Here is a 16,230-nt window from a genome sequence, read left to right as displayed (position 1 = left end):
ATGTATAAGACATTATGAATTGAATTAAAAGGAAGAAAGAGCTTGGTTGGAGGATGCAGAGGATTAAAGAGAAGACTGGGGAGGGTGAGAAGGAAAGGAGAATATAAGGAGTTAAAGGTATTAAAAGGCTGGCAGAAAAAATTAAAATATTGCAATTAAAAGGGATGGTAGTGGACAAAATCAGAGACTTTTTACAAATGCAGATCTATGAACTGTTTTTTATTATACCATTAAGAACAAAGACTGATTTGCTTACTCAACTGAACTTATTAGAAGTTTGGTCTGGAGTTAGTAACCCTCTCAGTTACTTATTTATTCCCCAACCTTTGGTCTATTTTATACAAAAACTTAAATTCTCTTCCTTAAAAGGTTTATACTATTTTTAGTGATACATTTCTTAACCGAAACTTTGAGTTTCACACCTACATTTGAGGGTTTATATTGGTTTTTACCTTTAATTTCCAGTAAGACATAATGAGGGGCTTCCTTCTAATGGTAAAGAAAAGTGAAAGTGAAGTTGCTCAATTGTGTCCGACTCTTTGTGACCCCATGGACTGTAGCCCACCAGGTTCCTCTGTCCATGGGATTTCCCAGGCAAGAATACTGGAGTGGGTTGCCATTTCCTTCTCCAGGGAATTTTCCCGACCCAGGGATTGAACCTGGGTCTCTGGCATTGCAGGCAGACACTTTACCGTTTGAGCCACCAGAGAATCCCAATTGAAAAGAACCCGCCTGACAATTCAGGAGATATAAGAGATACAGATTGGATCCCTGGGTTGGGAAGATCCCCTGGAAAAGGCCATGGCTACCCACTCCAGTATTCTTGCCTGGAGAATCCCATGGACAGAGGAGCCTGGCATGCTACAGTCCATGGGATTGCAAAGAGTCAGACATGACTTAGCAACTCATTAACACCACCACCAACAATCACATACTACCCTGAATCACATGCCAGGTTTTGGCACCAGGATTAGCCATCCTTAGTGCCTATTGTAGATGGCTAGGAGCGTGGAAATGGAGTTGGTTTTCCAGCGTAATCAGGCTGGGCCTGAAAGTATGAAGTTTCACAGTGTATAACAGCAGATCCACCTGGGACATTAAAGAAGTGTTTTTCTCTCTCTCTCCCTTTCCCGCCCTCCTTTTGGCTACCATTCTGTTAAAGGACCAAATTAGATCCACCTATATGTTATGCCTCTTCAAAGTCTGGAAGAACTTTCCATTTCAGAGCATTCTTGTCCCAATTTTCCCATGGATCATGTTCTCACAAACCCTTGCTTTCTTTATCTTTGGTCACTGACTTTAAAATGAAGCGAAAGTGAAAGCCACTCAGTCATGTCCGACTCTTTGCGACCCCATGAATCTCAGCACACCAGGCCTCTCTGTCCATCACCGACTCCCGGAGTCCACTCAAACTCATGTCCATCGAGTTGGTGATGCCATCCAGCCATCTCATCCTCTATCATCCCCTTCTCCTCCTGCCCCCAATCCCTCCCAGCATCAGAGTCTTTTCCAATGAGTCAACTCTTCGCATGAGGTGGCCAAAGTACTGGAGTTTCAGCTTTAGCATCATTCCTTCCAAAGAAATCCCAGGGCTGATCTCCTTCAGAATGGACTGGTTGGATCTCCTTGCAGTCCAAGGGACTCTCAAGAGTCTTCTCCAACACCACAGTGCAAAAGCATCAATTCTTTGGCACTCAGCCTTCTTCACAGTCCAACTCTCACATCCATATATGACTACTGGAAAAACCATAGCCTTGACTAGACTGACCTTAGTGGGCAAAGTAATGTCTCTGCTTTTAAACATGCTATCTAGGTTGGTCATAACTTGGTTATATATACAGGAGTGGAATTTGGGGGTTGTATGAGTAACTATATGTTTACTTTTTGAGGAAGTGCTAAACAGTGTTTAAGTATTTTTAACTTGTTAGTTTCCTTTGCAGTTTTATTTTTAACTCCATTACTTTTAAGCTTTGTGAGTGTTCCTTTTTATAAGTCTTGCTTAGCTCTCTGTTTTCTTTGTTCCCTGCCCTCTGTGTGTCCTCATATTTAAGTCTCTTGTGCCATGCTTAGTTGTTCAGTCATGTCTGACTCTTTGCAACCCATGGACTGTAGCCCACCAGCCTCCTCTATCCACAGAATTCTCCAAGAAAGAATATTGGAGTGGGTTGCCATGCCTTCTTCAGGGGATCTTCCCAACCCAGGGATCAAACCCAGGTCTCATGCATTGCAGGCAGATTCTTTACTGGCTGAGCCACCAGGGAAGCCCATTTAAGTCTCTTCAGTTCAGTTCAGTTCAGTCGCTCAGTTGTGATCAACTCTTTGCGACCCCATGAATCGTAGCACGCCAGGCCTCCCTGTCCATCACCAACTCCTGGAGTTCACTCAGATTCACGTCCGTCGAGTCAGCGATGCCATCCAGCCATCTCATCCTCTATCATTCCCTTCTCCTCCTGCCCCCAATCCCCCCCAGCAACAGAGTCTTTTCCAATGAGTCAACTCTTTGCATGAGGTGGCCAAAGTACTGGAGTTTCAGCTTTAGCATCATTCCTTCCAAAGAAATCCCAGGGTTGATCTCCTTCAGAATGGACTGGTTGGATCTCCTTACAGTCCAAGGGACTCTCAAGAGTCTTCTCCAACACCACAGTTCAAAAGCATCAATTCTTCGGCGCTCAGCCTTCTTCACAGTCCAACTCTCACATCCATACATGACCACGGGAAAACCATAGCCTTGAATAGACGGACCTTAGTCAGCAAAGTAATGTCTCTGCTTTTGAATATGCTATCTAGGTTGGTCATAACTTTTCTTCCAAGGAGTGTCTTTTAATTTCATGGCTGTAGTCACCATCTGCAGTGATTTTGGAGCCCCAAAATATAAAGTCTGCCACTGTTTCCACTGTTTCCCCATCTATTTCCTATGAAGTGATGGGACCGGATGCCGTGATCTTCTTTTTCTGAATGTTGAGCTTCAAGCCAACTTTTTCACTCTCTTCTTTCACTTTCATCAAGAGGCTTTTTAGTTCCTCTTTACTTTCTGCCTTAAGGGTGGTGTCATCTGCCTATCTGAGGTTATTGATACTTCTCCCAGCTCTTACTCATCTGCAAATAGTATCTCTTCACTTCTGCAGACAGATGACTTCCAAGTTCTAAATATTTACCTCTGTTTCTTTCCCTTTCTTAATCTGTTCTAGTTTTCTTTCTTTGATAAATTTAGTATCTGTATTATCCCTCTTGGCCCATGACAAATTTAAGAAAACTTTATCACCAAAAGATACTGTTTCTTAAAATTCCTTTTTGGATTCATGGTGAAGTGACCTCTGTGATACACATTTCAATAGTACATCTACCATGTTTTTTCCCCTTGGCTTCCTCCATCCAAAGGCAGTTGTGTTCAGTTGTTAAGTTTTGTCTGACTTTGCGACCCCATGGACTGCAGCACACCAGGCTTCCCTGTCCTTCACTATCTCCTGGAGTTTGCTCAAACTCGTATCCAGTGATGCCATCCAACTGTCTTACCCTCTGTTGTCCCCTTCTCCTCCTGCTCTCCATCTTTCCAATGTCTTTTGGACATTAGAATCAGGGTCTTTTCCAATGAGTCAGCTCTTCACATCAGGTGGCCAAAGTACACCCCTGAAGTGAAGTGTAGTAATACCAATGAAGTAAAAATCACTCAGTCATGTCTGACTCTGTGCTACCCCATGGACTGTAGTCCATGGCATTCTCCAGGCCAGAATACTGGAGTGGGTTGCTGTCCCCTTCTCCAGAGGATCTTCCCAACCCAGGGATCGAACCCAGGTCTCCCGCATTGCAGGAAGATTTTTTTACCAGCTGAACCACAAGGGAAGCCCAAGAATACTGGAGTGGGTAGCCTATCCCTTCTCAGGTGGATCTTCCTGACCCAGGAATCCAACTGGGGTCTTCTGCATTGCAGGTGGATTCTTTACCAACTGAGCTATCTGTTATACTATAAATATAACATTAATAATGGTTCTGTTAACCTGGTATAAAGACGCATTGAAAAAGAGAAAGATTTGCAGCCCAAGCATACCTCCATTGGTTTTCTTTATTTTGCTTATATTAATAAGATATAAAAATTTATAATATGAATACTGTAAAAAAAAGTGACAGGTATTGAAATTGAAAGTGATAGCTCTCTATTTTTCAACATAATTAAATGATTTTCAATTTAAAAGATAAAACCCACCAACTTATTATGCATTTTGCATTTTAAAAACATCTGCCAGCCAGCAGTTATTTGTTGAGATAATGAATACAGGTATCAGTTATGTGTTGAGATAGTGAATTCACTTGAGCAGTTTTTAAAATAAAATAATCAAGGCCATCTCACCAGTGAATTAAGCCAGGTAGTTTGCTTCTCTGTCATTGTTTTCTAAGCTTTGTGTATCCAAGACACTCAGGGACTCATCTACTAAACTGGAGTAGGCAGCAGCAGTGGAAGTGGCTCCCAGGGCCTGACATAGGAGAGTCCAGCTGGCTGAAGAGGAGAGGGACAGACAGCCCAATACTCCTGATGTCCATGGTGGAGTGAGTCAGGGTCAGTTGGTGAGGTTTATACATAGCAGAGAGGAAAGAGAAAGAATGAACTCGGCTTCTGACTGCCCAGGAAGGAAAACAGTACCTGGTTCTGAAGAGAATGGAACCCAGGAGTATGGAGACCTGGTTACTCTTTTTACAATACATTTAACATTTTGAGAGAGATATAGATTCACATGGGGCTTCCCTGGTGGCTCAGATGGTAAAGAATCTGCCTGCAATGCGGGAGACCTGGGTTTGGTCCCTGGGTCGGGAAGATCCCTTGGAGAAGGGAACGGCTACCTTCTCCAGTATTCTTTCCTGGAGAATTCCATGGACAGAGGTTATAAATTTACGTATAAGAGAAATCCCTTGTACCCTGGACCCACTTTTCCCCAATGGCAATATCTTATAAAACTATAGTAAAATGTCCCAACTAGTGTACTGAAACAGACACCGTCAAGATACAGAACCTTGCCATCACAACAAGGACCCCTCATGGTTGCCCTTTTATAGCCACATTCACTTTCGTTAATCTCCAGAAAACGCTAACCTGTTATCCATTTCTCTACAGTTGAACCTTAAACAACGTGGGGATTGGGGTGCTGACCCTCCAAAGCAGTGGAAAATCCATATATGCGACTTCCCGGGAGGTCCAATGGTTAAGACTCCATGCTTCCAGTGCAAGGAACACAGGTTCAATCCCTGTCAGGAAACTAAGATTCCACATGCCACACGGTATGGCCAGAAAAAAAAAATCCACATATAACTTTACAATTGGTCCTCCATGTCTAGTGTTCCACATCCCTGGGTTCAACCAACCAAGGATCATGTACAACTGTGGTACATATTTATTGAAAACAATCTGTGTATGAGTGGACCCTTGTAGTTTAAATCCATATTTGTTGTTCAATCACTCAATTACGTCCAACTCTGCGACCCCATGAACTGCAGCATGCCAGGCTTCTCTGTCCATTACCAACTCCTGGAGTTTGCTCAAACTCACGTCCATTGAGTTGGTGATGCCATCCAACCATCTCATCCTCTCTTCTCCTCTTCTCCTCCTGCCTTCAATCTTTCCCTGCATCAAAGTCTTTTCCAGTGAGTCAGTTCTTTGCATCAAGTGGCCAAAGTATTGGAGCTTCAGCTTTAGCATGAGTCCTTCCAATGAATATTCAGGACTGATTTCCTTTAGGATGGACTGATTGAATCTCCTTGCAGTCCAGGGGACTCTCAAGAGTCTTCTCCAACACCATAGTTCAAAAGCATCAATTCTTTGGTGCTCAGCTTTCTTTATGCGAGTCCAACTCTCATATCCATACATGACCACTGGAAAAACCATAGCTTTGACCAGACAGACTTTTGTCAGCAAAGTAATTTCTCTGCTCTTTAATATGCTATTTGAGTCAACTACAATTTTATCACCTCAAGAACATTCTATAAATGAGATCCTACAGTATGTATCTATTTGGGACTAGTTTTTCATTCGGCATAATTCTCTGGAGATTCATTCATGTTGAGTGTTTCCATAGTTTGTTCCTTTTTTTGCTGAGTAGTTTTCCATGGTATGCATGTAATAGTTTGTTTAACCATTTTCCCATTGAAGGGTATCTGGATTGTTTCCAGTTTTTGGCTATTATAGATAAAGCTGCTGGAAACATTTGTATACAGTTTTTGAGTGAACATAAGTTTTAATTTCTCTGGGATAAATGCCAAGAGTGCAATTACTGGGTTATACGATAGTAGAAGCTGAAACTCCAATACTTTGGCCACCTGATGCGAAGAGCTGACTCATTTGAAAAGACCCTGATGCTGGGAAAGATTGAGGGCAGGAGGAGAAGGGGATGACAGAGGATGAGATGGTTGGGTGGCATCACAGACTCAATGGACATGGGTTTGGGTGAACTGCGGGAGTTGGTAATGGACAGGGAGGCCTGGCATGCTGCGATTCATGGGGGTTGCAAAGAGTTAGACACAACTGAGCAACTGAACTGAACGGATGATAGTTGCAAGTCTAGTTTTAAATGAAAGTGTTAACTGTTTTCAAGAGTAACTCCACCATTTTACATCTCACTAGCGGTGTGTGTTTTTCCCCATCTTCCCCAGCACTGGTTGGTGAGTCAGCTCCTCCTTGTACCTCCAGGGGTGTGTGTGTATGTAATTTCAGCCTTTCTGATGGGTGTCTAGTGATAGCTTATTGTGGGTTTAATTTGAATTGCCCAAATGGCCTCTTTTTTTCTGGGCTTTTCTTTTTTTTGGCCATCTGTATACTCTTTGGTGAAAAGTCTCTTCATGTCTCTTGCCCATTTTCTAATTGATTACTTGCTTTCTTATTGTCAAGTTTTGAGTTTATATTCTCCAAATAGGAGTCATTTATCAGATATGTGGCAAAGTTTGTAGCTTGTTTTTTTTCTCCTAACAGGGTCTTTCACACAGTAAAATTTTAAGTTTTGATTATGCTTGATAATGTTTAATTTATCAACTTTTCCTTATATGGAGCTTGCATTTGGTGTCAAGTCTAAGAACTTTTTGCCTAGTTTTAGATCCTGAAGACTTTTTTCCCTATTTTTTTAAAAAAAGTTTTTACGAATTTACATTTTTCATTTAAGTCTATGATCCACTTTGAGTTAATTTTTGTGTAAGAAATGAGACTTAGGTTGGAATTCATGTATTTGCCTATGGAAGTCCACTTGCTCGAGCACCATTTGTTGAAAAGTAAGTCTTTCCTTCACAGAATTGCTTTTACATTTTTGTTGAAAATCACTTGGGCACATTTTGTAGGTCTGTATCTGAGTCTCCTGTTCCATTTTTCTGTCTGTCCCTTCACCAGCACTATATACCTTTGATTATTATAGCTACATACCTTGTAGTTGAGTAAAATGATTCTTTTACAAAATAGTTTTAACTCTTCTGGTTCCTTTGCCTTTTCATGTAAATTTTAGAATAATTTCACTTATATCTACAAAAAGTCTTGCTGGAATTTTTATAGGAATTATGTTAAACATTGATATCAATTGGAGAGAACTGATATTTTTCTACATTGAATCTTCCAGTCCATGAATATGGCATGTCTCTATAGCTTTAGATTTTTTTTGATCAGTGTTTTATAGTTTTCAGCACATAATTCCTATACTTGTTTTGCGAGATTTATGCCTAAGTTTATTTCATTTGTTGAGTAATTATAAATTATAATGTATTTTTAATTTCAGCATCCACATGTTCACTGCTAGTATACAGATATACAGTTGATTTCTGTATGTTTATCTTGTGTCCTGTGATCTTACTCACTTGTTATTTCTATTTTCCTGTAGATTCCTTGGGGTTTTCTATGTAGACAATCATGTCATTGATGAATAGAAAAATTGTATTCATTCCTTTCAAATCTATGCATCTTTTATTTCTTCCTCTTCTACTGACTAGAACTTTCAGCACTGTGTTAATTAGGAGTGGTGAGACTGGACATCCTTACCTTGTTCTTGATCCTAGGAGGAAGCATTTGCTCTTCTACCACTAAGTGTAATGTTTGCAATATGATTTTCATAGATAGTTTTTATAAAGTTGAGGAAGTTCTACTCTATATCTGCTTTTCTGGGAGTTTTTATTATGCATGTCTATTAAATTTTGTCAAGGTATTTTTCCGTATCAATTGATAAGATTAAATAGACTCTCTTCTTTAGCTTGTTAGTATGGTAGATTACATTGATTGAATTTCAAATATTAAACCAGGTTTGGGCCTCTGAAATAAACCTCACTTGGTTGTGATGCAGAATTATTTTTATAGATTGATAAATTCTATTTGGCAATATTTTGTTAGGGATTTATAAATCTATTTTCTAGTTTTTTTTTTCTTACTGTCTTTGCTGATTTTGGTACTAGGGTAATACTAACTTTATAAAGTGAATTAAAAATGTTTGCTCCTATTTTGTGAAAGTGAGTGTGTAGAATTCGTCTTATTCTTCTTTAAACATTTGGTAGAATTCTTTAGTGAAAACATCTGGGTAGGGAGATTTATTCCTTTCTTATTTTTGAATTTGAAAGTTATGAATTCACTGTCTTTAATAGTAGTAGGGATATTCAGCTTGCCTGTTGCATAATGGATGAGTTGTGAAAGTTTGTGTTTTTCTATTTACTGGTATATTTTTGCCTAAGTTGTCAAATTTAAATGTGTAGAGTTATTCATAGTATTCTTTTATTGTTCTTTTGATATCTGCAGTGTCTGTAATCATATCTCTCTTTCATTCCTAAGTTGGTAATTTGTATGTTCTGTAGTTTTTTGTCTCTCTTGCTAGAACTTTGTTGATTTCACTGATCTTTTCAAGAACTAGCTCCTTGTTTCACTGATTTCTCTAACGATTTTCTGTTTTCAGTTTCATTGATTTTTACTCTTATCTTTATTACCTCCTTCTTCTTGCTTTGCCTCTATTTTCTATTTTTATAGGTCTTGAGAGCTTATTGTTTCAAGAATTTCCCTCTTTTTTAATATATACATTTAAGTGCTATAAATTTCCCTCTTAGCATTGTTTTAGATGTGTACCACAAATTTTAATATGCTGTATGTATTTTCATGTTCATTCAGTGCAATTTACTTTTAAAATTTTCCTTGAGATTTTATCCTTAACTTATAGGTAATTCAGAGGCGTCTTAATTTCTCAGTGTTTGGAGGTTATCTTTCTGTTATCAATACCTAGTTTGATTTCCCTGTGGTCAGAAAACACAGTCTGTATGATTTCATTTCCTTTAAATTTGTTGAGATTTGTTTCTTGGTGTGTGATATGGAATATCTTGGTATATGTTCTGTGTGTGTGTGTTCAGTTGTGTTCAATTCTTTGAGACCCTATGGACATACCCATCAGATTCCTCTATCCTTGAGATTTCCCAGGCAAGAATACTAGAGCGTGTTACCATTTCCTTCTCCAGGGAATCTTCCCGACCAAGGGATTGAACCTGTATCTCTTGTGTCTCCTGCATTGGAGGGCAGGCTCTTTATCAGCTGAGCCGGGGTAAAGCCCCAGTATGTTCTTCAGGCACTTGAAAAGAATGCATATTCTGCTATTGTTGGTTGGGTGATCCATAAATGTGATTTAGATCCTGTTGGTTGGTGGTGTTAAGTTCTTTCATATCTCTGCTGATTTTCTTTCTAATGATTTCTCTGGTCATTTTAAAATACCAACTTGCTGATACTACTCCTATTAAAAATGAATTGATTTTATTAACTGCTTATTATATGCCAAGCACTCTTAAGTCTTTTGTAAACATTATATAATTGAATCCTCCCAATAACTGAGTGTGTCACATACTATGATTATGATTATGACTTGCCCACCAAGATCACATAGCTAGTAAATGGCAGAGCTGGCATTCCACCCCAGGGCTGTCTGACTACTACATGTGTTTATGTAACCTCTGTGCCATCTGCTGTTCTAGCAGGAACTTAAAAGGCTTGATAAGTTTTCTTCCAGTTCATGTTGAAGTAAGGATGCAAACATTACAGTGATGGCTACGGAGAGAGTCCCACCAGGTGTGGCTGGCAGCCTCCAAGGTGGCCCCCAGTGACTCTCACTTCTTGGCACTTGTGCTCTTGTCTAATGCCTTCCCCTTGAATCCAGTCTGGACCTAGTGATGTATTCCAATGGACAGAATATGAAAAAAGTGACAGGATATCACTTCTGAAATTAGGTTAAAAGAGACTGTGGCTTCCATCTTGGGCTGCTCGCCCTTTCTCGGCCTCATCTGTTCTGAGGGTAGCCAGGTGCTGGGTTGTGAGCTGTCCTGTGGTGATGCCCATGTGATATCTCTGGCTCACAGCCAGGGAGGACGGAAGCTGCCAACACTCACGTGACTGAGCTCTCAGACACAGATTCCCCACACAAGCCCGAGATGGCCCAATCTCCAGCTGACACTTTGACTTACCCGAGGCACTTGGCTAAACTGCACCTGGATTGTGACCCACAGAAACCAGCAAGTAATCAATGTTTGCTGTTTTAAGCTGCTGAATTTGGGGGAAAGTACCAATAGAGAGAGAGCAAAAATTCAGTTTAGTTCACTCACTCAGTCATGTCCGACTCTTTGCAACCCCATGGAGTGCAGCATGCCAGGCTTCCCCGCCCATTACCAACCCTCGAAGCTTACTCAAACTCATGTCCATTGAGTTGATGATGCCGTCCAACCATCTCATCCTTTGTCATCTCCTTCACCTCTTGCCTTCAATCTTTCCCAGCATCAGGGTCTTTTCCAATGAGTCAGTTCTTTGCATCAGGTGGCCCAAGTACTGGAGATTCAGCTTCAGAATCATTCCTTCCAGTGAATATTCAGGACTGATTTCCTTTAGGATGGACTGGTTGGGTCTCCTTGCAGTCCAGGGGACTCTCAAGAGTCTTCTCCAACACCACAGTTCAAAAGCATCAACTCTTTGGCACTCAATTTAGCTTGGGTTCTAGGGCTGCCATGTATGGCTATACATACTGCACGCTGCAAAGTCCAGGTAGTACCATTCATATCCTTAGGAGATGAATTGCAAGTCATCTCCCAGAACTTTCTCCTTACCATAACCACTGAATTCTCGTTATGCCCATTCATTCACAGATAATGGAAGCATTAAGTGCCAGATGGTGTTCCAGGTGCTAGGAATTTGGCAATGAACAACATAGGCTCTGCCCTCAGCACTGGCATAGGAAGAGAGGCAGTTACCACATGGACAAATTAAGTTTAGGTGCTATAAAAAGGCTGCACATGTGAAGGTGAGATTAAATGTTTGGAAGATATATTTTATGTTCTATAATAACACATAGGACCATGCGTGCATGTGTGCTAAACTGCTTCAGTTGTGTCTGACTCTGTGCTATCCTATGGGCTGTAGACCACCAGGCTCCTCTGTCCATGGGATTCTCCAGGCAAGAATACTGGAGTGGGTTGCTGTGCCCTTCTCCAGGGGATCCTCCTGAACCAGGGATCAAATCCATCTCTTACATCTCTTGCATTGGCAGTTGGGTTCTTTACCACTAGCACCACCTGGGGAGGACCATAGTCTATAAACAATAGATGTTCTATTCTTAACCATTTTCCCCCTTTTCATTTTTGAAACTTGAGACAGTAGACAATATTATATGTATATAATGGATATTTATACAAGATGCTAGGGTTAACAATCTGTTAGCTTTTGCATTTGTCCTACTGGGTAAAATGGTATTTTAAGAGAATATGAATTGCTGAATACACTGAGTGGGAATACTTTGAAAATTTTATTATTACATTATAAAATGGATACTTGTGTGGGCTTGGTGGTGGTGGAGAAGCAGATTTTACAAATTTAGTACATCATTGACATTTGTGAGGCATATTTTCTAAGGCTAGGAGAGTCTTCAAAATCACAAACTGCACTAGGTCACATAATTTTCCCATAAAACACTGTGAAATATAACTGAAATATTTCACTATCTTGTATCATTAATGGTTTTCCATAAGTAACTTTTAGGGTTATTTTCTGGCTTAGAACCTCCTTTCCTTAGACTTTTTCACTTTTATTACCTGTACTAGTAGTTCGTTTTCTTTTAGGAGTCTTTAAAAAAACAAAACACTAAGAAGTTAAACTGAAAAAGAAAACCATGAAAGTCATTTCATTCTTGACAATAGAAAGATATCAGAATGTATTAAGATGTTAGCCCATGAGGCTGACCTACTCCTGGGATAAGAACACATTCAATATAGTAGCCTCATAGGGCTTATGACTTAAATGAAGCCTCCAGAAAATGAGAAATCACTGTGAGTCATCAACCATTAGTCACTGAAAAGCACTGAAACAGCGAATGTTACATCCACAAATGCTAAAGGTCATGGGTGTCTAAATCACAGATCCATAGCAGGAGGGCATCTCTTTATTGCTATAGCATATGTGAGATCATTTTGAAGAACAAAAGTCATGTAGAATTTTCCATGAATATCACATTAGAAACTGTTTTGAAAAACCATACATTGAATTTTTAGCCTTTTGTCATATATCAGCTATCATGGTTGGTTCCTAATTTGTCATAAATTCCTAAATACTCTGAATCTCAAATTCCTTCTCTTTAATGAGGGTTGGTAATTCCAGTCTCCAAAGGCAGAGGTGAAGATAATCTGAGCCAGGGTTTTGAGAGGTCTTCCTAAACGTAAAAGCAACCCACACAATTATGGTGTTATTATCAGGTATCACTCGCTTCACATTCCCAGTTTTGTTCCTTGAGCAGAATAAAAACACTGGCTAGCTCAAATGGAGACTGCATAAAGGGTTTAACTTACTTCTTTTACAAACCACTGACAGAAGGCAGGACCAATCCATTCTCTTGCATGAATGCCACAGTCCATCCAGACAGCTCTTTTGTAAGCTCGTGATCTTCTGCCCAGCTGAAAAGAAGAGTATTCATAGTAACCAAAGCAAGCTTTTATTTTTGGATTCACTGACCTGCATAATTTAATATGGTTTCAGCATAATACTTCCCTAGAGTTGGGTTCATCAGGTAACCCATAAAAACGACAAAGAGAGTTCCTATCGATTTCAGAAGTCTAGGCTTGTTTATGCAGAAACTGTAAATTTATTGCCTTAATTACAAATCAAAGAAGTGGAAAATACATAAGGAAAAGGCAGTTGGTTAAATAGGTGTGCTGCTCCATTTTAGGGCTTCCCAGATGGCGCCAGTGGTAAAGAACCTGCTTGCCAATGCAAGAGATGTGAGAGATGCGGGTTCGATCCCTGGGTCGGGAAGATCCCCTGGAGGAGGGAATGGCAATCCATTCCAGTTTTTTTGCCTGGAGAATCCCATGGACAGTGGATCCTGGAGGGCCCCAGTCCATAGGGTTGCAAAGAGTTGGACATGACTGAAGCCACTTAGCACGCACACATTTCATTTTAATATAATATGTGGCGGTTAAGTAAGAAGCTGGATTTTTCCCTTCCTTTTCCCTGTCCTTGCCCTCTTTTTCTCAACCCCTCTCCCCAGGAAAGGTAACAGAAATATTCCCAAGCAATATCTAGTAAAGAAATAGCTATGTCTTGTAGGAAGACGAAGTCAAATTTTATTACAGTACATAAAGGAAACACAAAACAATTTGATTTGTAGAATCAAGCAATAAACTTTACTTTATAATCTTGCTATATAAATTTCATCTATAACATGGTTTCTTAACCACTAATTAGTAGGTGGCTTTCAGGCTTTCCTGGTAGCTCCAACGGTAAAGCGTCTGCCTGCAATGTGGGAGACCCAGGTTCGATTCCTGGGTCGGGAAGATCCCCTGGAGAAAGAAATGGCAACCCACTCCAGCACTCTTGCCTGGAAAATCCCATGGATGGAGGAGCCTGATAGGCTACAGTCCATGGGGTTGCAAAGAGTCGGACTCGACTGAGTGACTTCAGTTTCACTTTTGACATTGATGGGAAATCTAGTTTTCATTCATTCATTAATTCACTCAACTGATATTAACACGTCAAGAAAACCTTTTAAACATCAGACATGGGGCTTGGCCTTGGAGATTCTGAGATGAGAAGATGAGGAATTTATATGGTGGTGGAGAGGGCAGAAATACCAGCAATTCATCACTATAATGTGAATATGTAGGAGTTACTTTGGGGACATTGGGTGCTATGTGTCATTTTCCTGTGGAACAAATGAGGGCTTCTCAGAAGAGAAAGACTTTGAGTAGGAGAGTAAGACTTGAAGCTTCCTTGGCAGACAAGTGAAAGAAGACATCTATCTTAAGCTTGGAAGAGAAGCTGAGCACACCATTTTTGAACCACTGCTTCTAAGGTCTGAGGAAAGAAGGGAGATGAAGCTGACCCAGAGGCAGGAGACACATGACATTCCTAGATATGACATACAGATAAGGCTTCATCCTGATTCTATGGGAGCGGTTTGTGTGTGTGTGTATACTTAGAGGATGAGAGGATGGGGACTCATGAGGAAGTTTAGTCCTGAGGCCATGATTGTAATAGTCCAGGAAGAATAGATCCAGAAACAAGCCTAGGTCAACAGCAGTGAGGACAAGAGAAGAGGCTATGATAAATCCAGAAGATAGAAGAAAAAAAAGTTGTCAGTTCTTCGTGTTAGGTTTGAAGTGGTTAGAATAAGGAAGAGGAATTCAGGTGGTTCATGTTTCCTGATCTGGAGCTCAGTGGTGTCATCGTGAGTCTGAGGTGCTTTGGTGAATGTCGAGATGAGGATGCCCAGCTCTAGAGAGCAGAGTCCACTGAACAGATAAGTCTGGAATGATCACTGAAACCATGGGGTGGATGTGCTTCTGAGACAGCAGGCAGACAGAGAGCACAGCTGGGGAGAGAATCCTGGGGTCACCAGAACGTAAAGAAAGGACAAGGGAAGAGGATGTTCTGAGATGGGAGGAGAGCCAAGTAGAAGTCATCCAGAAGTTCTAGAGTCATCGTCGGGGCAAAGGTCAGGGAGTCCAGGGTCTGAATGGTTGGTGAGGAAGTAGAGACAGTGATGTAGGAAAATCTTTTAAGATGTTTGGCTGAGAAGAAATGGAGAGCTATAGGTGAGTAGCTGGAAGAGAATGCAGGCTTAAGGGCTGGGAGTGACGTATACCTTCTGACACATTTGTATAGTTTTGCATCTGTTCATTGTAAGCAGCACAAACCCACAAATAATTGTGAAGGTCATTATTTTTGAAGTTCATTAGTCACTATGAATAAGTTAGAAGTAGTCTTCTTTGGAATACTCAATGGCAAAAATTAAATATGCCTCAAAAACTTAAGGGAAAAACTATTTTTTCTTAAATTACTGGGAAAATAGTGAACGTGTTAGTCACTCAATCATGTCTGACACCATGGACTGACAGCCCACCAGGCTCCTCTGTCTGTGGGATTATCCAGCCTGGATACTGGAATAAGTTGCCATTCCCTTCTCCAGGGTATCTTCTGCACCCAGGGATCAAACCTAGGTCTCTTGTTTGTAGGCAGATTCTTTACTATCTAAGCCACCAGTCTGAAATTACCAGATGATGTTAAATACGAGACACTATGAAATACCATTTCACTTCTTTTCCTTATAAGTCAAAGCTGAAAAAGATGAATAGTAAATATTCAGTTGCTAATTTCTTATTTTTTTACCTTTAAAACATAAAGAGATCTTCCCTCATATGATTTTCCAATAGAGAACATGTGAATGAGACCTGAATGTGTTTTATTCAAATGATGCATCCAATTTTGAATCTAAAAGCAAATAAATTAAAACCATGTTAGACTCACACAATTATGGAGCTTTTAACAAACAAAAGGTAACAGAAATACAATAGGTCTTAGAACTCAAAAAGCATGTATGGAGTATAAAATTTAATGAAAAACCAATTTTGTAGTCTTAATTTTCTTCAGGCTACTAAAAATTACACTTTATTTTCTGCTCTCATATACAGCTGCTTTGTCTTCATATTGTTCCCTTTTTAAAGCATACCTTTCTACTACTATTTGTCATTAACGTCTTAATGGCAAAATTTTATAGAAAGTTAATCAATGTATTCTGGATTCTTTTTAAAAAATAAAAATTTATTTCTTTCATCTCCAAGTGTTTAAGAAGAAAAGAAGTAAGCTTCAGAAAAACCATCCCAACTATTGGAAAGTATTTAAGTCCTATATATTGTAATTTACCACTGAACAGAAGATGCTAAGAAAAAGGCATTATCTTTTGCATTTAAGATTTAGTCTATCCAGCCACACATCAG

The 16,230-nt window shown here is 40.0% G+C and overlaps 1 protein-coding gene across 1 annotated transcript in view; it reads right to left on the bottom strand.

Annotated features, from left to right (window-relative positions):
- The window catches only part of CPA6 (carboxypeptidase A6), a 299,402-nt gene that overhangs the window by 63,325 nt on the left and 219,847 nt on the right, over window positions 1-16,230 (bottom strand). Inside the window, exons 5-6 of the mRNA XM_005689041.2 lie at window positions 15,623-15,724; window positions 12,805-12,909 (exon numbers count right to left, since the gene is read on the bottom strand). Coding sequence (XP_005689098.2) covers window positions 12,805-12,909; window positions 15,623-15,724 — 207 coding nt within the window. The remainder of the gene's footprint in view (window positions 1-12,804; window positions 12,910-15,622; window positions 15,725-16,230) is intronic.

This window comes from Capra hircus, chromosome 14 (assembly GCF_001704415.2).
Source record: "Capra hircus breed San Clemente chromosome 14, ASM170441v1, whole genome shotgun sequence".
Classification (NCBI taxonomy): Eukaryota; Metazoa; Chordata; class Mammalia; order Artiodactyla; family Bovidae; genus Capra; species Capra hircus.
Note: the sequence above shows the minus strand (reverse complement) of the source record. Positions and strands in the feature narration are given on the sequence as shown.